The 23,915-nt window shown below is 50.8% G+C and overlaps 1 protein-coding gene across 1 annotated transcript in view; it reads left to right on the top strand.

Annotated features, from left to right (window-relative positions):
- Positions 1-7,241: 7,241 nt before the first annotated feature.
- LOC133343957 (SH3 and multiple ankyrin repeat domains protein 2-like) overlaps positions 7,242-23,915 on the top strand; it is a 133,190-nt gene continuing 116,516 nt past the window's right edge. The window contains 1 exon segment of the mRNA XM_061553977.1: positions 7,242-8,532. Within this exon segment, the coding sequence (XP_061409961.1) occupies positions 7,674-8,532 (859 nt within the window). The 5' untranslated portion in view covers positions 7,242-7,673.

The following is a 23,915-nucleotide window of genomic DNA, read 5'->3' as shown; positions in this document are numbered from 1 at the left end:
CACACCTAGCACACACACCTAGCACACACACCTAGCACACACACACCTAGCACACACACACCTAGTACACACATACACCTAGCACACACCCCTAGCACACACACACACACCGAGCACACACACATACCTAGCACACACACACACCTAGCACACACACGCACACCTAACACACACACACCTAGCACACACACCTAGCACACACACACCTAGCACACACACACCGAGCACACACACACACACCTAGCACACACACACACCGAGCACACACACACACCTAGCACACACACACACCTAACACACACACACACCTAGCACACACACACCTAGCACACACACCTAGCACACACCCCTAGCACACACACCTAGCACACACACCAAGCACACACACACACACCTAGCACACACACACCGAGCACACACACACACCTAGCACACACACACACCGAGCACACACACACACCTAGCACACACACACACCTAACACACACACACACACACCTAGCACACACACACCTAGCACACACACACCTAGCACACACACCTAGCACACACACCTAGCACACACACCAAGCACACACACACACACCTAGCACACACACACCGCGCGCACACGCAAATTCGCCACTGTTAATGGTCGTTAGCGGGAATTGGAACTCAGCCGGGTTCGTAGCGCAGTGCGCTAATCACTAGGCTGCTATCGATCCCCACCCCGCGCGCCCACACACACACCCCGCGAACCACGCACGCACACACCCCGCGCAGCACACACACAAAGATCCCCCGTATAGCCTTAACATACTGCTAGGGCAAGTGCTGTTAGCGAGCACCTATGAAGGCCAGCAGGCGCACGAATGGGTTAAGTGGCCAACACCACGTCCGGCCGCCTTTGTCTCCCCAGTGGCGATGTTTACACACCGCACCGGGTACTCACACACCCCCCGCACACACAGCGATCCACACACACCCCACACACACACACCCCGCACACACACACAGCGAACCACACACACCCCACACACACGCCCCCCACACACACACACACCGCGTAGACACACACCCCGCACACACACATCCCGCACACACACACCCCACACACACACACAGCGAACCACACACACCCCGCGTAGACACACCCCCCGCACACACACATCCCGCACACACACACACACAGCGAACCACACACACCCACACACACACCCCACACACACACACAGCGAACCACACACACACCGCGTAGACACACACCCCCCACACACACATCCCGCACACACCCCCCACACACACACCCCACACACACACCCCCACACACACACACACAGCGAACCACACACACCCCACACACACACCCCACACACACACCCCGCACACACACACACCTATACGCATTGCACGCACGCACGCAGAGCACACAAAGCACTTACGTTGATTTGCGACGAGCGCAGAGAGAGAACTGTACTGCAGCCACGTGATGTCAACAACAACAACAAAATCCCCAGCAACAACAACAACAACAACGATATCATCGGACCAGACTCAAATCGCTAACACGCCGCCCCAAACCTTGATGGACCCGCTCAACAACAACAACAAAAGACAACGTTACACATGGGGCGAACTGCGCCCATTGGTTCGTCGGGTCGTGTGGAGAGGGGGGGAGGTGAGGGAGGAGGGGGAGGGGGGCGGAGAGGGGGGGAGGAGAGGGGGAGGAAAGGGGGGGAGGAGTGGGGGGAGGAGAGGGGGGGAGGAGAGGGGGGGGAGGAGAGGGGGAGGAAAGGGGGGGAGGAGTGGGGGGGAGGAGAGGGGGGGAGGAGAGGGGGGGAGGAGAGGGGGGAGGAGAGGGGGGGAGGAGCGGGGGGGAGGAGTGGGGGGCGGAGAGGGGGGAGGAGAGGGGTGGAGGAGAGGGGGGGAGGAGAGGGGGGAGGAGGGGGGGGAGGAGTAGGGGGGGACGGAGAGGGGGGGAGGAGTGGGAGTGGAGGGGGGAGGAGTGGGGGGGAGGAGAGGGGGGGTAGGATTGGGAGGAGAGGGAGAGGGGGGAGGAGTGGGGGGGAGGCGGGGGGGAGGAGTGGGGGGGAAGGAGTGGGGGGAGGCGGGGGGGGGAGAGTGGGGGGGAGGAGAGGGGGGGAGGAGAGGGGGGAGGAAGGGAGGGGGAGAGGAGAGGGGGGAGGAGAGGGTGGGAGGAGAGGGGGGGAGGAGAGGGGGGGAGGAGAGGGGGGGGAGGAGAGGGGGAGGAAGGGGGGGAGGAGAGGGGGAGGAGAGGGAGTAGAGGATAGGGGGAGGAGTGGGGGGAGGAGAGGGGGGAGGAGAGGAGGGGGGGAGGAGTGGGGGGGAGGAGAGGGGGGAGGAGAGGGGGGGGAGGAGAGGGGGGGAGGAGAGGGGGGGAGGAGAGGGGGGAGGAGGGGGGTGAGGAGAGGGGGGGAGGAGCGAGGGGGGAGGAGAGGGGGGGAGGAGAGGGGGGGAGGAGAGGGGGGGAGGAGAGGGGGGGAGGAGAGGGGGGGAGGAGAGGGGGGGAGGAGAGGGGGGAGGAGAGGGGGGGGAGGAGAGGGGGGGAGGAGAGGGGGGGAGGAGAGGGGGGGAGGAGAGGGGGGGAGGAAAGGGGGGGGAGAGGAGTGGGGGGAGGAGAGGGGGGGGGCAGAGTGGGGGGGAAAGGGGGGGAAGAGAGGAGGGGGGGAGGAGAAGAGGTGGCAGGAGAGTGGATGGGGAAGAGGGGGGGGGGTAGAAGAGGGAGGGAGGAAATGGGGGAACGAGAGGGGGGGTTCAATGAGAGAAAAGAACGAGACGTGGGAACATCACGCACTCTCGTCACGTTTGCCGTAACCTCTCCGCCGCTCCAAAGACCGCGCACGTGAAGTGCGGGTTGTGTGCACCCTCCGATTAGCACGGTTGGCTGCGTACGGTGCGAAAGAAGTCCACCGTAGTGGTTCCCGCACGTGTGCTCAACCACCCGCTGCAGCGTTGACAAATATCCCCCATGTAGCCTTCGACGGCCGGCCGCCTTTGTCTCTACCCCAAATGCTCGATGTTTTACGCACAGCACCAGTGTTACTCGTTTAAGGCTGAGTCGACCTAGGGGGAGGCTCTGGAACCGCGTCAAATATTCGCTGGTTACTGGTGCTGTGAGCGGGAATCGAACGCGGGTCGCCGGGTTCGTCGCGCAGTGCGCTAACCATTGCACCACCGCTCCTCACTAGCCGCTGTGTGTGTGAGCGAGCTAATTCGTATCATGGGACCTTTTTGCCAATATCAAAGTATGAAAATTAAGAATAGGTTTTGTTTGCATGCTCACCACAAGCACGTGCGATTAATGCAGTGCTTGATTCCTCGCAACAAGAAGGTATCTAACTAGATTCGAATAATACAATCTAATAATAATAGAATGCGACGTTTCGGTTGCAACACAAGCAGCCATCATCAGGTAAGAATGAACGATAAAACACAGAAACAACATAGGCAGACACACATGCAGAGACGCACCGAGCGAGACGTCGTATTCTATTATTATTTGATTTCATTTTCTACTTGACTTTACTGAAAACACATTCCTGCGGAGGGAGCTGGTAGGAACTTTGGGTTACTCGGTCAATGGCCAGGGTCAACGGCGGCGTGGTGTATTCCACAAATATGCCCGACTGTGAGGGCGGGCACAAGCCGGCGTGAGTAGGTTAAATGTTGAGTTTTATAAGGGCACCACGGGGTGACCAGACCCTCCCCACTCAGCCCCACCCCTCCCACCCCCCACCCAGCCCCACCCTCCCCACCCAGCCCCTCCCCACCCCTCCCCACCCAGCCCCTCCCCACCCAGCCCTACCCCTCCTACCCCCCACCCAGCCCTCGCCTCCCCACCCAGCCCCTCCCCACTCAGCCCCTCCCCACCCAGCCCCTCCCCACCCAGCCCCTCCCTGCACGACGGACACAATAATCCCCTGTGGGCTGGTGTAACCAGGAGGTTCCTACCAGTATAATCAAAGAGTAAGAAGGTATGTATTTGGCGTTATAATAATCGTAACGCCTGCTCTTTTATATGCCAGAAAGGGGGTAAAACCGATGCTTATTTTTCAGACCTGATTCGTGTTTGCGGAAGGCAGGTTCCGCTAGTTCGTGGCATCACGAGAATGGAACGTTGGGCTCGCACTGGTTTGTGGTTTGAACCGTCGATCACAACAGCGTTGGCACAACTCACTTAATACAGTAAATTCAGCTGTGACGGTCCCACCTGATGACGGAGACTTGTGTTGCCTCCGCAGCGTCGTGATTTATTATTTTATTTCTATTATTATTTCTATTATTTATTGTTATTATTTATTTTTACCGACGTGACTTTACCGAAAACACCTAAGAGTACGTTGGCACAGCGTTTGGCCCAACATTCCATGTTTACTGGGCAGTGCCATCAGCATCGACTTTCACTTTCATTTACACGAAGGACACTCCGAAACCAGGCAATCTCAACCCCAAATCCGTAAACAACAACAACAAACAACATCATCACAACACAACAGTGCAGACCGGAAAATCGAACGTTTCAAACAACAACAACAGCAACACATCAGACGTGCTGGTAACAAAAAGCACACAGCACCCTTTGTGCGTTCTGCAAACAACAACAAAAAACCATCAGCAAAAATTCCTGAACAAGTGGCAATTGCGCTCCTGGTACCTTCAGGTCGCCATATAAACAAAAACATTCCAGGAAAATGTGACCGACTAGCACTCTCTTTGCCCATGGTTCTTCATCTTTACTGCAGCCTTTGCACCCCTTTGATTCTCAATCGTTAATTTGTTTTATTTATATATATATCAATAAATACATAGGGGTTTGATGAAACACAGTAAATTGTTCTTACGTGCCCGTGTTTAATTTGTGTTTTCGATTATTCGCCTTAAAAGAAAAATCTGGCCCATGTCTCGCACCCCCAGAAAGGGCATCTCGCACCCCAAGGTTAAGAAGAAGAACCACTGGTGCATTATATAGCGTAGTGTATAGTGTAGTGTATAGTGTAGTGTATAGTGTAGTGTATAGTGTAGTGTATAGTGTAGTGTATAGTAGTGTATAGTGTAGTGTATAGTGTCGTGTATAGTGTAGTGTATAGTGTAGTGTATAGTAGTGTATAGTGTAGTGTATAGTGTAGTGTGTAGTGTATAGTTTAGTGTATAGTGTAGTGTATAGTGTCGTGTATAGTGTAGTGTAGTGTATAGTGTAGTGTATAGTGCCGTGTATAGTGTCGTGTATAGTAGTGTAGTGTATAGTGTAGTGTATAGTGTCGTGTATAGTAGTGTAGTGTATAGTGTAGTGCAGTGAGTCTTCACCTTTACTGCAGCCTGCGCCCCTTTGGTTCTGAGTCGTTGCAAAAATGTATAATGTTAATAAATACATAGGGGGTTTGATGAAAAAAGTAGTTGCACTTACGGGCCTGTGATAAATTTGCGTCTTGGATTATTCACCTTCTAAAAACAAATCTGGCACATATCTCGCGCTCCCAGAAAGGGTATCTGGGGTGGCGTGCAGCCCAGGTTAAGAACCCACCGCTGTTTACCAACATGTTAAAAAAAAAACCACATCGACCACATCCTCAATGCGCTTTGCAATTCGCAACGCTTGGATGTGAATGGGACGCGGTTTTAACGCGGCATTTCCCATGAGCGCGCGGGTGCATTGACCCCGCATTGCTCATCCTCGGGGTGTCGCGATTTAGACCTCCATTCCCATGCAGCTCGCAACCCCCATCGCTCACTCATTCGCAGCCGCGCACACACGCAACACACAAAGACAAAGATACCCCACCGCCGCATAGCCTTCGCCAGACTGTTGGGGCAAGTTCCGCTTGCCGATCGCACCCATTCAGGGCCGGAGCGGGCACACGAGATGGTGTGGAGTGGCCGATACCAAAGCCCCCACCGCCTTTGTCTCTCCCCCCACCCCACCCCCAGCTCTGACGTTTTACACACCACACCGGCTACTCGTTTAAGGCCGAGTCGACCTAGGCGATGCCCAAGGCGAGGTTCAGATATTCGTCGCTGGTAATGATTGTGAACTCGCTCGGGTCCCCGCTGGGTTTCGCTTTGCGCTAAAACCACTGCACGACCGCTCCCCGGCTCAGCACCCCGACAGCCACACGCAGCAGCAGCAGCGCTCACGCGGCGCATCCCGCATGATGAGGTCGCGCGGAGCGCCTCGCGATCCCACCGTTCCGTATCCTCCTCGCACGTGTGTGTGTGTACACGACATCGTGTGTGTGTGTACACGACATAGTGTGTGTGTGTACACGACTGAGTGTGTGTGTGTACACGACATAGTGTGTGTGTGTGTGTGTACACCTGTGTGTGTAGGCTAGTGTGTGTGTACACCTGTGTGTGTGTACACGCCAGAGTGTGTGTGTACACCTGTGTGTGTGTGCACGCCAGCGTGTGTGTGTACCCCTGTGTGTGTGTACACGACATAGTGTGTGTGTATGTGTGCACGCCAGAGTGTGTGTGTGTGTGTACCCCTGTGTGTGTGTGTACACGCCAGTGTGTGTGTGTGTACCCCTGTGTGTGTGTATCCCTGTGTGTGTGTACGCCTGTGAGCGCGTGTGTGCGTACGCGGTGCGCTGCGCTACGAACCAGTCGAACCGAGTTCGATTCCCGCTCTCACGACCAACACCAGTAACGATTATCTGAACCGGTCTTGAGGCCTCCCCTTAGCTCGACTCAGCCTTAAATATGTACCTGGTACGGTGTGCGGTAAACATCACCACTGGGGGAGACAAACGCGGCCGGGCGCGATGCTGGCCACCCACCCCCCTCGTGTGCCACAGTGCCGGCCTTCACAGTCCCTGCTTACTCGCAAACAGCACTTGCCCCCAATAGCCCGCTAAGGCTACACGGGGGATCTTTGTCTTTGTACTCCACACACACACACAGAGGGATGTTGGTGGTGGTGGTGGGGGGGGTGGAGTGAACGTCACAGAAGAGGCGGCCCACGCCACGCGCAGCAGTAAATCTGCGTGCGTGCCGCGGATCGAGATGTAAATCCGTGTCCCCCGTGCGAAACCTCACCCCGCCTACAACCTCCTCGCTCACCGCACGGGCAGAGGGGGGGGGGGGGGTCCTGCCACTTGCTCTCATCCTCTCTCTCTCTCACAGCACACACACACACACCAGCATCTCTCCCCGTCTCCACCCCCCCCCCCCCCCTTCCTCGCTCACCCCACCACCTTCTCGCTCCTCGCTCAGAGCGCGGAGTGCGTGAGAGAGGAGCGGCGACGATTCGGCTCGGAGGATACCCCGAGCACTCCGGATAGCGCCGGGATTCGTTCCCACTGCCCCCGCCACTCCAGTAGCCAGCAAAGCGTCATTCGTTCGCACGGGAGCTGTCGATATAATTGTCATCGGTATCACAGTTGTTGTTGTTGTTATAATCAACGACATCATTGCCATACACCGATGCGCTCTTCGGTGTAGTAATAGAAGAATAATAATAGTAGCACCTATACCCCCCCACCCCCCTCCGGCGATTTACTTAGTCCGTCCGCTCGGCTTAAATAATAATAATAATATTTATATTTTTTGTTAAATCGATAAGAGTTGCGCGGGGCGGGGGGGTGGTGTTGTTTTTTTTAAGAAACGAGAGGAGAAAGCGATGCTGCTTTCCGAAACTGCGGTGGATGTTGCTGTTTCTGTCATCTGTACTGGATCCCATGTATCGCTCGTCAAGGGAGCTGTCATCCTCCGTAGCAATTCAGACGACTCCGACGGCACCACCACAGCCACCACCACCACCATCGACGGCGTCGTCTTCATTCACCTCGTCGGGCGTCGTCCTCAAGTCGTCCTTCTCGCAGGCCATAGCCAAGCAGCTGACCAAGCCGCCGGCTCGCAAGCACGTCTCCCTGCCGCCCCCCGAGGCTCTGTGCGCGCAGTCGCTCGCCGCGTCCTCCGCCAAGTCAAAGTCCCTGTCCGCGATCGCGTCCGCGTCGGCCGTAAAGAGGCGCTCGATCCTCAAATCCGTTTCGTACTCGGCGACATGGCAGCCACACGCGATGCCAAAGCAGCAGCAGCAGCAGCCGCAGCAGCAGCAACCGCAGCCGCAGCAGCAGTCAAAGCGAACGTCGTTACGGGAATGTGGAATGAGCGCTTCGCGTGGTCTCGTGACGACCTATGTGTTTGTGCCCCCTCCTCCCGTGCACACCGCGGGACCGTCCCGACAACGGGACGACACCACCACCACCACCGCCACCGCCGCTCTTCTCCTCCATCAACAACAACAACAACACCACAACAACAATCATCACGGCGTCGTCGGCGGCGGCGACCTCCTCCTCCTCCACCACCGACGCCACCACCACGAACGGCTCAGCGCGAGCGTCATGTCCCGCAAGAGCGGCCTCGCCACGTCTCTGGGAGGCGCGGGCACCCCGGGCTCCCTGCTGCTGCTGCAGGGCGCTCCCAAGAGGAAGCTCTACAGCGCCGTGCCGGGACGCGCCTTCATCGCGGTCAAGTCGTACGCGCCCCTCGGCGACGGCGAGATCCAGCTGAATAAAGGCGAGAGGGTCAAAGGTGGGTGTGAGATGCGTCCGTGGCCTCCCCCCCCTCCCCTGCTCACGCCACCACATTTATTCTCCTTCCTACTCCCCGCGTGCATCCCCGTCGGCTCTGCGACGGTCTTGAAGAGGATCTTGGGTGCGCGCGTGCGCGCGTGGGTGCGTGCGTGGGTGCGTGGGTGCGTGCGTGGGTGGGATCGTGCGTGGGTGCGTGGGTGGGTGCGTGCGTGGGTGTGTGCGCGGGTGGGTGGGCGCGTGCGTGGGTGCGTGCGTGGGTGCGCGCGTGGGTGCGTGTGTGGGTGCGTGGGTACGTGCGTGGGTGCGTGGGTGGGTGCGTGCGTGGGTGTGTGCGCGGGTGGGTGGGCGCGTGCGTGGGTGCGTGCGTGGGTGCGCGCGTGGGTGCGCGCGTGGGTGCGCTTGAAATGAATTAGCCTTCATAGATGCTCGCTAATAGCACTTCCCCCCCCACCCTAAAGTCCTGTTAAGGCTATACGGGGGATCTTTGTCTTTGTTTTTATTGTGCTTGGAATTAGTGGGCGGCGGTGAGCGCGCTGCGCTATGAGCCCGGCGACTCGGGTTCCATTCTCGCTCTCACGGTCAAGTGACGATTGTCTGAACCGGCCGTGGGCCACCCCTAGGTCGACTCAGCCTCAAATGAGTACCTGGTGCGAAACATTGGCCACGAGGGAGACAAAGGCGGCCGGGCGTGGTGTTGGCCACCCCACCCCCTTAGTGTGCCGTGCCGGCCTTCATAGTTGCTACTCGCTAAAGAGCACTTGCCCCAAACGTATGTTACATGCTGTACGGGGGGGGGGGTCTTTGTGCATCACATTAAGAAGGGGGGAAAAAACAAACTTGGTAACTGCGCACGTGGCCAACTTAATTGTTGTGTTCTTTCAATGAGATGAAACCCGACTCAATGCGGCGTTGACACCCGAGTTGATGGCCCTCGATTGATGGTTTGTGGATAATCAACCTTGCCACACCCACCACAGGTAGCCCACACAATGAACTTATTATCCATAGATCGCGTATAAATATTTAAATGTGTCGTTGAACCCGCCGCCACCCCGACACGGCTAATTAGAAAGGTTTGTCACGGAAACGAAACGTGCCAATTCGTTACTAGTTCAGCACACAACCGGTGTGTTGGAAAGTGAACCCACAACATCTACAATTTAAAAGTAACGAATTGGCATGATTTGTTTACGTGTCAAGCGACAATTGACAAAAAATAAATGTTGTGGGTTTACTCTCCAACACACCGGTGTGCTGAACTCGTAACGAACTTCGATTTAAAGCTTTGGTGACTGCAGGGATTCATCTTCTTGGTTCTTTCGGTAAAGTCACGTAGAAGGGAAGTAATAAAAGAATAAAGATTGTATTATGTTTTATCTTTATTATTTTATTACTTCCCTTCTACGTGACTTTACCGAAAGAACCAAGAAGATGATCGTAACGAACTGGCAGGTTTTGTTCACGTGATAAACCTGAATTAATTGGTTCAGCAGGGTGGGGACGGGTTTAACGACACATTTTTATTTACGAGATCTAACCCAACAAAAACCTCTTGTGGATAATATTGGTTGCGAAAGCCTACTGCGTGTTAAACTAATTAACTTATTGGCCATCTTCAATCCACTTACATCTTAGATACCACCCAACCCACGACCCCCTCAATAAACAATACTGTAGCCTGTAGACAATTAATATTTCGTGGGTTATTCGGGGTTTTTTTTCCAGGGCATCCCTCAAATGGCAATTAACCATTTGCAACAACAAACAAAAAGCCACCGTTAAATTAATTATCTAACAACCACTCGTTATTTGACGTGCAAGCTAATGTATGCCTTACAAATAAATACATTCTCGTCTTGGTCAAATGGTCGAATGCATCACCTGGGTGGTTATTCCCACCGATGGCGAAAGATACATATATTAGGCACGTTTACGCCAAAAATATTACTGAAATTAACATTTGCCAGAATGTCAGATGTTTGTTTGTGTTAAATGCCACGGGAAATCAACCATATACGTGATCAGCCTAGAGCATTCCAAGAAAAGCTGTGTGCATAATCCACCGTTACCCACATCATTCCACACACCTGCACATTCTAAATGTTGCCAAAAATATGACTGAAATTAACATTTGTCAGAATGTCAGATGTTTGTTTGTGTTAAATGCCACGGGAAATCAACCATATACGTGATTAGCCGAGAGCATTCCAAGAAAAGATGTGTGCATAATCCACCGTTACCCACATCATTTCACAAACCTGCACATTCAAAATGTTGTACATTTCCAAATGCTGAAGGTAGAGAAACCTTTCCTAAAATCGCCTGGCACCACCCCCTCCCAGCGTTTCGCAGGCGCTCGGGGTGGATTGTCACTTCACGGGACAGTGATAGACGGTGACGGCTTGGGGAGGACTTCGTGCAACGGGTGGATCGATTGTTACCTCTGGCCGGCGCCTGACGATGCTGGTTGTAATTACTGGCAAAACGTCGTACTCGAATTGTAAATGTTGTGGCTTTAATCTCCAACACACCGGGTGTTGTGCTGTACTCGTAACGAATTGCCATGTTTTGTTCACGTGACAAACCTTACTAATTCGCTGTGTCAGGTGGTGGCGGGTTTTTAACGACACGTTTATATTTACGCGATCTAACCCACAAACCTCGATCATAGTGGTGATGATGACGCTGATGATGTTTTCCATTGTCCTTCGTCTCACGGGCGATGGATCTCGCACGCAGCACGTTTGAAAATCGCATCTTAAACCGCGAGGCCACGATGAAAATTGAGTCCGCGTGTTCACACATTTTTTTTTCAAAGTAGCCTTTCCGATCCGTAATTTATACGGCGGCCTTCCGTGGCCGCAATTTCTTAAAACGTCCCCCGCGCTTCGGTGGGGAGGGGGGGTGACGTTGACACGGAATTTATTGGGAGCGGTTTAATTCACTTAAGGTTCCCTTATCAACAAGTTGACGAGGGCCTCTCTGGTGCCACGCTGTTTATTCTGATTGGCCGCAACATGACAAGGTGGATTAAATGTAAGGGCAAGGTCCCGAGGCAATAAACAAGTATAACCCGTAAAAACAAAGTTTTTCACTATAAATCCTTTATATGCGTGGCGGCTAGAGTCCTCTCGTCCTCTGGCTTGAGATGGCTGCCACCTATGGGTCAGATGATTGTCTGCCAGTATTAAGCAATTGGTAATTAAATATTTAATTTGTTTTCCCTAAACAGTGTAAAATTTTGGAAAAAATTTTTCACGAACATTAATTGTCTCGCACAACGAGTCTGTGTGCAAAATGTCAGCTCGATTGGATCACGGGAAGTGGGTTAAAAAACGACAGAAAGGTTTGCACGGTCGTAAGCAAGCAAGCACGCAAGCACGCAAGCAAGCAAGCGAACTTAATATAAAGGATTTAAAAAAGTGATCGTTGACCCGAGTTTTTTTTTTAAAGACACGTCACATAACTTTGCCGTTATCTTCCGCCATTGGATATGCGAATGGTATGCCCCAATCCATAATTGAGGTTTTTTTTGGGTGAGATCGCATGTATATTAATGTATCGTTAAACCTACCACCACCCGACAGCCAATTAGTAAGATGTGTCACGAATACAATCATACCATTTCGGTATTAGTTCAGCACACGGGCGTGTTAGAGAGTAAACCCACAACATTTACAATTCGAGTACGACGTTTCGCCGGTAATTACAACTAGCATCATCAGGCGACAGCCAGAGGTATGCCCCAAAGACTGCGATTATTTTAACTTTTATAATAATGAGCTCCTTAAGTTTTAAAATAATGCCAGAATAAGGTCTTTGGAAAACGTGCACATGGTTTTGCAGTCACGCAGTAACGCTGCCAAATAACACAAATGCAACGCGTTGTTGAGTACAGTCGATACATGAATAAAATATGTTCTCAGAAAAACCTAAGAGGGAGCATCAAAATTCGGACAACCACACGCGTTTTTTGCGTTGCTCTTGGCCCATCAACTGACGCGTGTTTACCAAAGAACCCCCTCCACCCCCCATAATCGATCATGCTCTATCCACTGCTGGATGAAGGCCTTCCCAAGCCATGGCCATCGCCCACGCTCTGTGTGCATGTTGAGCTTCTTTCGCACCGTGCGTAGCCAACCGTGCTGATCCGAAGGTGCCGGCGCTAGGAGAACGAACTAAACGCAGCAATACAGCGATTCATCCCGCTCATCCGTTGGTTCATTCATTCACGCGAGCTGATTTCATCGCTCCATCTCCGCCGGTGGACGTCCTCCCTCGCTCGCCTTCTCCGGCTGCCGCTGTCCGTCGGCGGCGTTCGCCCACGGCCCGCCGTCTCTGTCCACGGCCGGAGAGAGGCCTCCTCGTGTCACCGCTGTCTCATGTGGTCGTGCCATGCCGTCACCCGGTCCTCTTCATTGCAAGGCCCCGCAGGTGGTCTCTGGTGGCCTTTAGTGCGGCACCCTGTACGTGCGCGCCCCCCACCCCCCCCTTGACAATACACAAATCCCCAATGGTTTCAAATATGTGGAGGCCCTCCTCACACTGATGATGTATTATCTGCGAAAGTGGGCCCCCCTCTTATAAAATTAGCGAAGAACACTGCCATTTCGACCCCGTGCGTGAGAGAATCTCCTGGAACATCTTCTCGGTCGTCATCATCATCATCACGATCCATGATACAAACACTGCACATGTCGTCATATTCTTGGTTCTTTCGGTAAAGTCACGTAGAAGGGAAAAAATAAAATAATAAAAATAAAACATAATGAAAATAATTCTCACGACGTTTCGGCCACAACGCAAGCAGCCGTCCTCAGGTGAAGACGCTGTCTTCTCGACAGACCTGTTCTTCACCTGAGGACGGCTGCTTGCGTTGTGGCCGAAACGTCGTGAGAATTATTTTATTATGTTTTATTTTTATTATTTTATTATTTCCCTTCTACGTGACTTTACCGAAAGAACCAAGAAGAAGAATCCCTGCAGTCACGAAAGCTTTAAATCGAAATTTATGTCTTGTGCCCATATGCTCTTAAGTAGTGCGACGCCTTTCTGGCACGAAATCTCTTATGTCCTCGTCAAGCCAATCTTTGGTGGGTCGTCCTCTCTTTGCGGTTCCTTCCATTTTTACGAACAAGACCCTTTAAATGTCCCCGTCGTTGTCCATTCTGCATGTGTCCAAATAGTGCCAGTTTCCTTCTCATCGCTGCCTCCATCAGCACTTTTCGGGCGTCTTCTGCTTGTTTTTGTCTGACATTCGATCACCGATACCAACTATCGACCATCAACCCCTTTTTGGCGATGCGCCCTGCAAAGAAGGCCGCTTAGTTTTCTTGACGGGTCAATATGATGTCCATAGCTTGTTTATTTTCTCCGATCAATCCGTTCGCCGTTCTGTTTCCTCGGTGTAAATCCTCGCCAAGCACACGTGGGTGCTTCCTTGCACACTTCTGCTGCGATTGTTCCGACCTTATCTTTAAGTGGCCACGTTTCCCATACACGTGCCACAGCAGGTAATACCCCAATGATTTCAAAACCATTATTCCTTAGCCACGTTGGACTTCTTTCGCGCCGTACGTCGCAAACCGTGCGAATCGGAAGCTGGCGTGGGGTTTTTTTTTGGCTTTTTTATTTGCCAAAATCGCTGAAATCTATTTCTTGTCCACTTTTTGTAACTCTCAAAATAACTAGCTCGCGTTATACCCACTCTGGTGTCTCTTCCGATTGTGTCCAACTTTTTTTCGTTTCTTATTTTTGTTTCTTATGGAACTCGCGTGGTGCAGCCTTTTGTTTCGTATACATGAGTGATGTGTGTACTGCATATGTATACTGTATGTGTACTGTGTCTATGTACTGTGCACATATAAGCACTGTATATGCGCCGCAAATATACTGTATGTGCGCTGCACGTGTACTGTATGCATACTGCACATGTACTGTATGTCCACTGCACACGTGCTGTATGTATACAGTTTATATAATGCACTATATTGTATGTGTACTGTATGTGTACTGTATACACAGGGTGTGTACTGTATGTGCTGCATGTGTACTGTATGCACTGTATGTGTGTGCTGTGTATGCTGTATATGTTCCCCATCTGGACTGTATATATACTGTATATGTGCTGTGTATACTGTATATGTACTGTATGTTCTGTGTGTATGCTGTATGTGTTGCGCATGTACCGCCTGTTTACTGTACATGCACTGTGTACTGCACGTGTACTGTGTACACGTACAGTACATACTGTATACGCACTGCGTGCAGTACATGTACTGTATGCGTACTGTATATGTACTGTATGTGCACGGTTTCGGATGGTTGCCTGCACGTGGCACCACGAATGTCACAAGGCACGAAAAACCGCCAGCAAATAACTTCGCCTTCCGACGTTTCGCCGTTCTACCTGCGCACAAACAAACAAACGACGACGTTTTGCTTGGATGGGGGGCGGGGGCTGTGGCCGATGCGATGTTGTATACTGCCTTGGATATGTCGTTTTTATTAGTAACACATTCCTGCAGAGGGAGCTGGTAGGAACGTCGGGTTGCTCGGTCAATGGCCTGCAGGGTCAACGGCGGCGTGGTGTATTCCGCAAATATGGCCGACTGTGAGGGCGGGCACAAGCCGGCGTGAGTAGGTTAAACGTTGAGTTTTATAAGGGCACCACGGGGTGACCAGCCCCTCCCCACCCAGCCCCACCCCTCCCACCCCCCACCCAGCCCCTCCCCACCCAGCCCCACCCCTCACCCAGCCCCTCTCCACCCACCCAGCCCCACCCTCCCCACACAGCCCCACCCCCCAGCCAGCCCCTCCCCACCCTCCACACCCAGCCCCTTCCCACCCTCCCAGCCCCACCCTCCCCACCCAGCCCCACCCCCCAGCCAGCCCCACCCTCCCCACCCAGCCCCTCCCCACCCTCCCCACCCGGCCCAGTCTACATGGCTGCGTGGAGAGATAGAGAGAAATAAAGTAATGAGATAAAGTAATGAAAGGTACATTGATGAGATATAAAGTGATAAGAGAGAGAGAGAGTGATGAGAGAAAGTGACGAGATAAAGTTATGAGACATAAAGTGATGAGAGAGAACGTGATGACAGAAAGCGATGAGATCAAAAGAGATTAGAGATATTGATGAGATACAGTGATGAGAGATAAAGTGATAACATCAGTGATGAGATAAAGTGATGAGACATCAAGCGATGAGACAGAAAGCGATGAGATCGAGGGATGAGAGAGATCATTTATCGACGCTTCAGAAGCATCTGTGGACATTGCCCGTGCGATGTTCGTAGAGCCACTATTATTATTCGCGGAATTTACTATTCACTGGCATCTCTGGAACGTATCCCTCGCCGCGAATAACGAGGGAAGAAATGCAGCGAGAAAATTCCAACATCACAATGCATGAAAAAATATAACAATAGTTTTTACCCTTTCTGGCAATAAAACAAGAGGTGTTAAGATGTTCAAACACCAAATAGAAACATTTTGCAAGGATTTACACTATGAGACCTCCTTTGCCAGTGGCAAAATATAGTAATAGGTTTTTACCCTTTCAACTTGTACAAAAACTGACACCTTTATACAAGGCATCTTGCCACTGGTAAAGGAGGTCTCAGTGTAAATGCTTACCCCGAGCTCTCAATACTCTGATAGTGCGCTGTCTTTGAGTTGTACGCCTTTTGGCGTCATCTGGTCCAACACCAATGGAGACTAGGCTCTAAGAAAAGCTGTCTCGGGTGTGGACCAATCAACTTCAAGGACAGTGCATTTCATTATCATCATCAGAGATGTTTCTTTTTTGTTTGCATTTTGACTGCTTGTGTTGTGGTTATTGCAAACATGATACCTTGTATAAAGGTGTCAGATTTTGTACCAGTTAAAAGGGTAAAAACCTATTACTATCTTGTTGGTTCTTTCGGTAAAGTCACGTAGAAAGGAAGTAATAAAATAATAAAAATAAAACATAATAAAATAATTCTCACGACGTTTCGGCCACAACGCAAGCAGCCGTCCTCAGGTGAAGAACATGTCTGTCGATAAGACAGAGTCTAAATGACACGTCTTAGGCTTGGAGTGTCTATTTAAGCTGTGAGGGAGGAGGAAGAGAGCCTTGACAAAAGAATTTGCATTTGAAGAGGAATTTAGCATATTTATTGGAAATGCAAGAATGCGAATAGTGCTAACAGCATCAAAAGGAGGAGGCAGGGGCAGCACCAACAAAGGGAAGGAATGTGAATAGTATGCAGCTGCAGCAACCAAACCAGCACGTAAAAAACTAAAGTATAAACTTCATAGTATCATCAGTATACTAAATATACTCTCCAATAAGCTGAGCTACTAACAGTAAGAAATACATTACAATTCTATGTCGCAAAAAATATAATATGCTTCCAGCTAAACTTTTTTCCCTTACATCAAACAGGTCTGCCCCGTACTATATGTTGCCATAGACAAACCCAACATTAAATTATATACTGTATTACTATACACCACCCTATACCTTATACATTGTTATATTACACTATGTATTATTCTACCCACCCTAATGTATATCACACTGCTATATATTCACTATACAATTACGATACTATATATTACTTTGTACATTGTATTAAGCATATAAATGTTATACTATTTGTTATTATACACTGTACCATTGACCGTCGTGTGAAAGATACTAAGAGGCAGCAACTAAATATGACAATGGGAGAGTAGCAGAGCAAATAATCCATTCCCTTCGGAATCGCAGTGCAGGCAGAAAAACCATGCAGTCTTCACACAACACGGCAATGTGTGAAACGCACTCAGCGTTTGTTCTGCGTTTAGCAACACTAACAACAACAAAAGGCCGTCAGCAGATGCTGAAGAAAGTGGCCCTCTAGTCATAGGACACCATCAAAATAAATGTGAGGGCACGTGACACCGACTGACTGAAACCCTACGTGTTCATAGTTTCCATGGCCCGAGTTGGGAAAAAGTATTGATGAATCAGCCGATATCATGCACCTACGTATGAAATATTAGAAAATAGGTGTTCGCTCGCTGGTCTGACACTGGTGAGACGAGGCCATAAAGAAAGTCAGTATAGTCTCTGGTGGAGGAAAATCAGTTTCAAAGACAACGCATCTATTATAATCAGAGCATGTTTGTTTTCATGTTAACCACAAGTACTTTGTGTGGTTAATGCAGACTTGATTCCTTGTAAAAGGTAAATGTTTGGTGTTTGAACATCTTAACATCTCGTGTTTTATTGCCAGAAAGGGTGAAAACCTATTCTTATTTTTCATACTTTGATACTGGCAAAAAAACTGTCCCATGATATGTATCTAGGTAATTACGCTCTTGTGAGGATTATCATCGGTGAGCAAAGCGTGCCTTAATAATCGTGTCGCCTATGTCAGTGGGATTTTGGTATAAATCCTTGAGTGAATTGGGTCACACGTTCCTGGCACTCGCGTGCAATGTCTCCCCCCCCCCCCCCCCCACCTGCTGAAATGTTGACTCGAGGTGACACATTTATCACGAGATCATTTAGGGCAGCAGCAGCAGCACCAAGCGTGCGCAAACGGAGGCTTAGAACTTCGCTGTGCTTCGCTGGGTACGAAGGCGCGGAGAAAGTGGCACAACATCCGAGAAGGAAGCTGCGGTAGCTTGTCAAAGTGTGTGCCGAGCCCGGCAACGTTTTGCAAACGGAAGGTCTCTCGATTAAAGGTGCTGTGTTAGAAAATAATACAAATGTACGGTTGCTTTGGGTAGTGGTAGGCCAGTTGATGCTTCAACCCCAGCCAAGAGCGCTCGTTGTTCACAAATGAAGCACCTAACAGCACAGGCCAGTTGTTCTTCACTAATTTTCAGAGGCGGGCGGGCAGGCGGAGCAGGTGCCACTTTCGCCGATGAGACATCATCATGAGTTTGAGGACCGCCACACGTTTTAAACCATTGGGGGTTTGACAGCAGCACGATGATGAAGGGGGGGGGGGGGGGTGGTGTTTTCACTTTTGTGGGCCGCACTAAAGGCCACCAGGGGCCGCCAGTGGCCTGCGGGGTCTTGCAATGAAGAACACTGGTTTAGTGTGCAGAGTGTAGCGTAGTGTATAGTGTAGTGTGTGGCATAGTGTATAGTGTAGTGTGCTACGTAGTGTAGTGTGCTGCGTAGTGTATAGTGTAGTGTGTAGTGTAGTGTATAGTGTAGTATATAGTGTAGTGTGTAGCGTAGTGTATAGTGTAGTGTGTAGTGTAGTGTGCTGCGTAGTGTGTAGTGTAGTGTATAGTGTAGTGTATAGTGTAGTATATAGTGTAGTGTGTAGCGTAGTGTATAGTGTAGTGTGTAGTGTAGTGTAGTCTGCTGCGTCGTGTATAGTGTAGTGTAGTGTGTAGCATAGTGTGCTGCGTAGTGTATAGTATAGTGTATAGTGCAGTGCAATTCCGGTTCAGTGACTATGAACTTGCTTTATTACTATAGTAATATACTGCTTTCAACTTTTATGAACGACTGTGCGTTTAAAGTTAGCGATTTGTCGTTTTATCTGGCTATAGCAAATAAAAAAATACAATTACTTTACTATGCAAGTGAAAAATGTGTGTTTTAATATTTGTGGGTTTTTTTTATATTTAGGGCCCCTTTATAACGTATGCTTCAGGCCCCACACTAGCTTCATCCGGCACTGCTTGAAGGAGTCGCCAAGCACGAAGAACGGCTGGTGCCGGACTGCTCGGGTGCATTTGAAGTACATAGTGTGCACGTAGAGGTGATTGCGTGGAGCTAAGTTCTGTCGTGTTAACGCGACCACACGTTTTTCTCTGATGTGTATATATTCACTTCTCTTTCCAGTCTGTTTTTATGCAGTAAAGCAGTCGGAGTTTCTATGTGTGAGCGCGTGTGGTAGTGTGTGCGTACGTGTGCGTGTGTGGTAGTGTGTGCGTACGTGTGCGTGTGTGGTAGTGTGTGCGTACGTGTATGTGTGCATGTGTGTACATGTTTGTTAGCGTGTTTGTGCCAGCGTGTGTTCGTGTGTCTTTGCGTGTGTCAGCGTGTGTATGTCTGTGTGCGTATGTGTATGTGTGTGTATGTGTGTGCGTGTGTGTACGTGTGTATATGTGTGTGCGTGTGTGTACGTGTGTATATGTGTGTGTGTATGTGTGTGTGCGGTAGTGTTTCGGTTAGTGCTCTGCGCTACGAACCCAGGCGAGCCGATTCGATTCCCGCTCACGGCCAACTGGTCCTGGGCCTCCCCTAGGTCAACTCAGCCTCAAATGAGTACCTGGGTGCGGTGTGTAGTAAACATCGCCACTGGGGAGACCAAAGCGGCCGGGGGTGGTGCTGGCCACCCACCCCCTCGTGCGCAACTGTGCCGGCCTTGGAACGACGGCACGTGCACTGTTTAACACCACCAATACAGTGACTCTTCTACTTAGAAACAAGTTAGGTTCCTAGAGGTCTGTTCATAAGTCGATTTGGTCGTAAGTTCCACCATTATTCCTGTCGATTCCAAACATGTTGTACGGCGTGTACACTCAACACGGGGAATGGCTTTAAAGTTGTATAACCTCCTGTAGATGTAGATGTCACTGGTTCTTCACGTTCTGCAGATGTAGATTGTCACTGGTTCTTCATGTTCTGCAGATGTAGATGTCACTGGTTCTTCATGTTCTGCAGATGTAGATTCCACTAGTTCTTCATATTCTCCAGAAGTAGATGTCACTGGTTCTTCGTGTTCTGCATATGTATATGCTACTGGTTCTTCGTGTTCTGCATGTGTAGATGCCACTGGTTTTTAATGTTCTGCAGATACAGATGCCACTGGTTCTTCGTGTTCTGCATGTGTAGATGCCACTGGTTTTTAATGTTCTGCAGATACAGATGCCACTGGGTCTTTATGTTCTGCAGATGTAGATGCTACTGGTTCTTCGTGTTCTGCAGATGTAGATGCCACCACCGCCATCTATTGTGCGACGGTTGAACGTACGACTCTCGGTCTGAACAGGCAACTGGACATACGGACAGGTTTGTTCGTATCTCTGAAAGTTCGTAAGTCGAGTGTTCGTACGTAGAGGAGTTCCTGTACCTTACCCACTATGCTTTCATACAATATGCAGGGTGGCCCATAAGTAAGGCAACACATGGTTATTATATTTATTTTCACATCTCACAACGGGTAAATGTTCGAAATGACTTCCATTTACATTAATGCACAGATGCATTAATTATCTTTTGACATTAATTTCGGACTTTTGTTGTTGTTGTTCGGGTTACGGGTATAATTTTTGAACATTAATCCGTTATGTATCGTCTCAATTCAGTCAGGGATCTCGGTAGAGTTTTGTAAACAACGGATGTGAGGTGACTCCAGAGGAAAGAAAGACAAATATTTCTTGATAATGATAATAGATAAAATATGAACGTCGGGAATAAACAATTTAAGGGCTTTAATGGCGGTATTAAAAATAATGGAAAAAGCTGAAATTTTGGGCCACCCTCTCGCACCTGTGAACCCATACGGTTTACCCACTATTCTTGTGCAGGGAAATTGAGTTTTCAGGTCCATGCGGCGTACAGCCGTTTCAATATAGGCAAAAAAAATTGGTTTGACTATTTGTTTGTGTTTCTCCCTCGTGATGGGACTTTGCAAGATGAACGTTGAGATTTATAAGGACACGGGGGTGACCATTAAGGTCTGAATTGGTCTCTAATAAGGTAGGCACCGATAAGGGGTTGACATGTATGCCTTCTGCATATGTATGTACAACGCACGAGGCTTGTACGAGGGGATGAGGGAGGGAGGGAGGGGAGTTGAATATGAATTTTGCATGAAAACACAATCTTCACGCGGACTGCACCAGCACCCTCTAGTGACATTACACAAGCATGACTGCCTTTGCGTGCTCAGCATCGCTAATTTCGCGTCAACGTGGATGGGTGGGGAGTGGTGGGGATTCGATGTGGTGGGCAGGAGGTTGGGGTAGGTGGAGGGGTTGGTGGGGGGGTTGGGTATATTTGGGCCCCGCCGTGGTGAGATGTTAACTACCTCGCCTGGTATGCAGGAGGTCGTGGGTTCGACCCTGACGCCTGCTGCAGATTTGGAGTTTGCCTGTCTCTATCCCTGTGGTCGCGTGGATGTTTCTCCGGGTCCTCCGGTTTTTCCCTCCACATTTAGAAATCAACTTCGCGCATTTAAAGTATTCGGCTTATATAAATTTCCAGACAATAAGCCACTTTGTTGAGCTATCATTAATGGCCAGGCCGTTTCTGAAACAGAGCTGTACAGCTCAGTGGATCGTACCTGATTAAATGAAAAATAGATTTAGTTCAGGGTCGGCATCCAACCCACGACCTCCTGTATACCGGGCGAGAAAGTTAACATCTCACCACCGCGGCGCCCCCATACATAACACATTCCTGCGGAGGGAGCTGGTAGGAACGTTGGGTTGCTCGGTCAATGGCCAGGGTCAACGGCGGCGTGGTGTGTTCCGCAAATATGCCCGACTGTGAGGGCGGGCACAAGCCGGCGTGAGTAGGTTAAACGTTGAGTTTTATAAGGGCACCACGGGGTGACCAGCCCCTCCCCACCCAGCACCACCCCTCCCACCCCCCACCCAGCCCCACCCCTCCCACCCCCCACCCAGCCCCACCCTCCCCACCCAGCCCCTCCCCACCCTCCCCACCCAGCCCCTCCCCACCCTCCCCACCCAGCCCCTCCCCTCTCCACCCAGTGCCACCCCTCCCATTTTCGGATGCACGACGGACGGACACAATAATCCCCTGTGGGCTGGTGTAACCAGGAGGTTCCTACCAGTAAATACATAACGCATGAACGTCCTGGAATGGCAGTGCTGCCCTACGGCCACGGGAGCCAGGGTTTAACAACTGAAACCATTCGAGATTGTGAATGGGGTTACGCACGAGTCCAATTGTTGCATTGCGTTGGGTCTATACCGCTCCGGTTAAATACAACCGTAGCCACGTTGTTTGGGGTGAGCGAGGTGTGCGGACGTGGGGTGTGGAGTGGGATTTAATCTTTAAGTGAAGAGCTGGGCGCACTGATCCAATTTCTACTCTCGGGCAGCTTTGGGAAGAAAAGCTGAGATGACGGTGAGTGAGGAGCTCTGGATACGCTTTGTAGGCTCTCTGCATGCAAATGACTTTGTTCAGGCAGAAGGCCAATGTGAGCTTGAAGGTTATGGTATTCCAGGTACGATAAGCTGCTTAAGACCCACGAATGGCCTCGGGCTTGTGTGTCGTTAGCAGCAGTGACATCGCTATGGCCCTGATAACCTCTCCTGATGCTCCCTCATTTGCAAGGTGCTAGTGGTTTTTTTTTCTTTTTGTTTCACGCATGTTACCAGGCCATATTTTTGGGTGGCAGTCGCCTATAGTCAAATCAGATCGTTGGTCCCATGGATAGTTGGTCACTGCAGACCACGGGTTTCTCGGAGACGCGAGGGAACGTCGATTTAACGCGTCCTCGGAATACTTTTCTCAAGGTTCTCGCATTTCGCCTGGGAAAGGCCCCTATATCCGAGAGGGTGTTGTTTGGCCCTGGAGAAGAGAGGGGCCGTCGCGGCGCCTCGGGTTGTTGGTGCTCTGGAGAGCGGCAGAAAGACGATGGGTCACGTGTTCACCACGTGGGTCACGTGTTCACCACGTGGGTCACGTGTTCACTCCGTGGGTCACGTGTTCACCACGGTGGGGTCACGTGTTCACACGGTGGGTCACGTGTTCACTAACGGTGGGTCACGTGTTCACTAACGGTGGGTCACGTGTTCACTAACGGTGGGTCACGTGTTCACTAACGGTGGGTCACGTGTTCACTCCGTGGGTCACATGTTCACTCCGTGGGTCACGTGTTCACTAACGGTGGGTCACGTGTTCACTAACGCTGGGTCACGTGTTCACTAACGGGGGGTCACGTGTTCACCACGGTGGGTCACGTGTTCACTAACGGGGGGTCACGTGTTCACCACGGTGGGGTCACGTGTTCACTAACGGTGGGGTCACGTGTTCACCACGGTGGGTCACGTGTTCACCACGTGCACAGTCTGGGTCTGATAGCACCCCGCTCACGTCTTATCCTGATCACGCTCTAATCCAATTCCAATGCCCCGCCAGTGGCGATCGACATTTCCTTGGGCTTTGATTGATTGACAGACAAATTACTTCTGTAATGTCATTTCGGCGATGTGAATTAACCGTAAAGTACTTCGCGCAATCTGCTCCTCCTGTGAGATTCTTCGCATGCCACGTCTGAGTAGCTTAGTCCACGTGTTTTGATGGCACCCGCCGCACTCAATCGCTGTTGTTATTATTACTACTGCTGCTGCTACTGCGCACCTCCGCATTTGAACAGCGTTCTTGAAAATAGCGGAGAGCTTAAA

This window comes from Lethenteron reissneri, chromosome 2 (genome assembly GCF_015708825.2).
Source record: "Lethenteron reissneri isolate LAM-NWPU_2019-01 chromosome 2, ASM1570882v1, whole genome shotgun sequence".
NCBI lineage: Eukaryota > Metazoa > Chordata > Hyperoartia > Petromyzontiformes > Petromyzontidae > Lethenteron > Lethenteron reissneri.
This window is presented reverse-complemented; position numbering and strand designations above follow the sequence as displayed.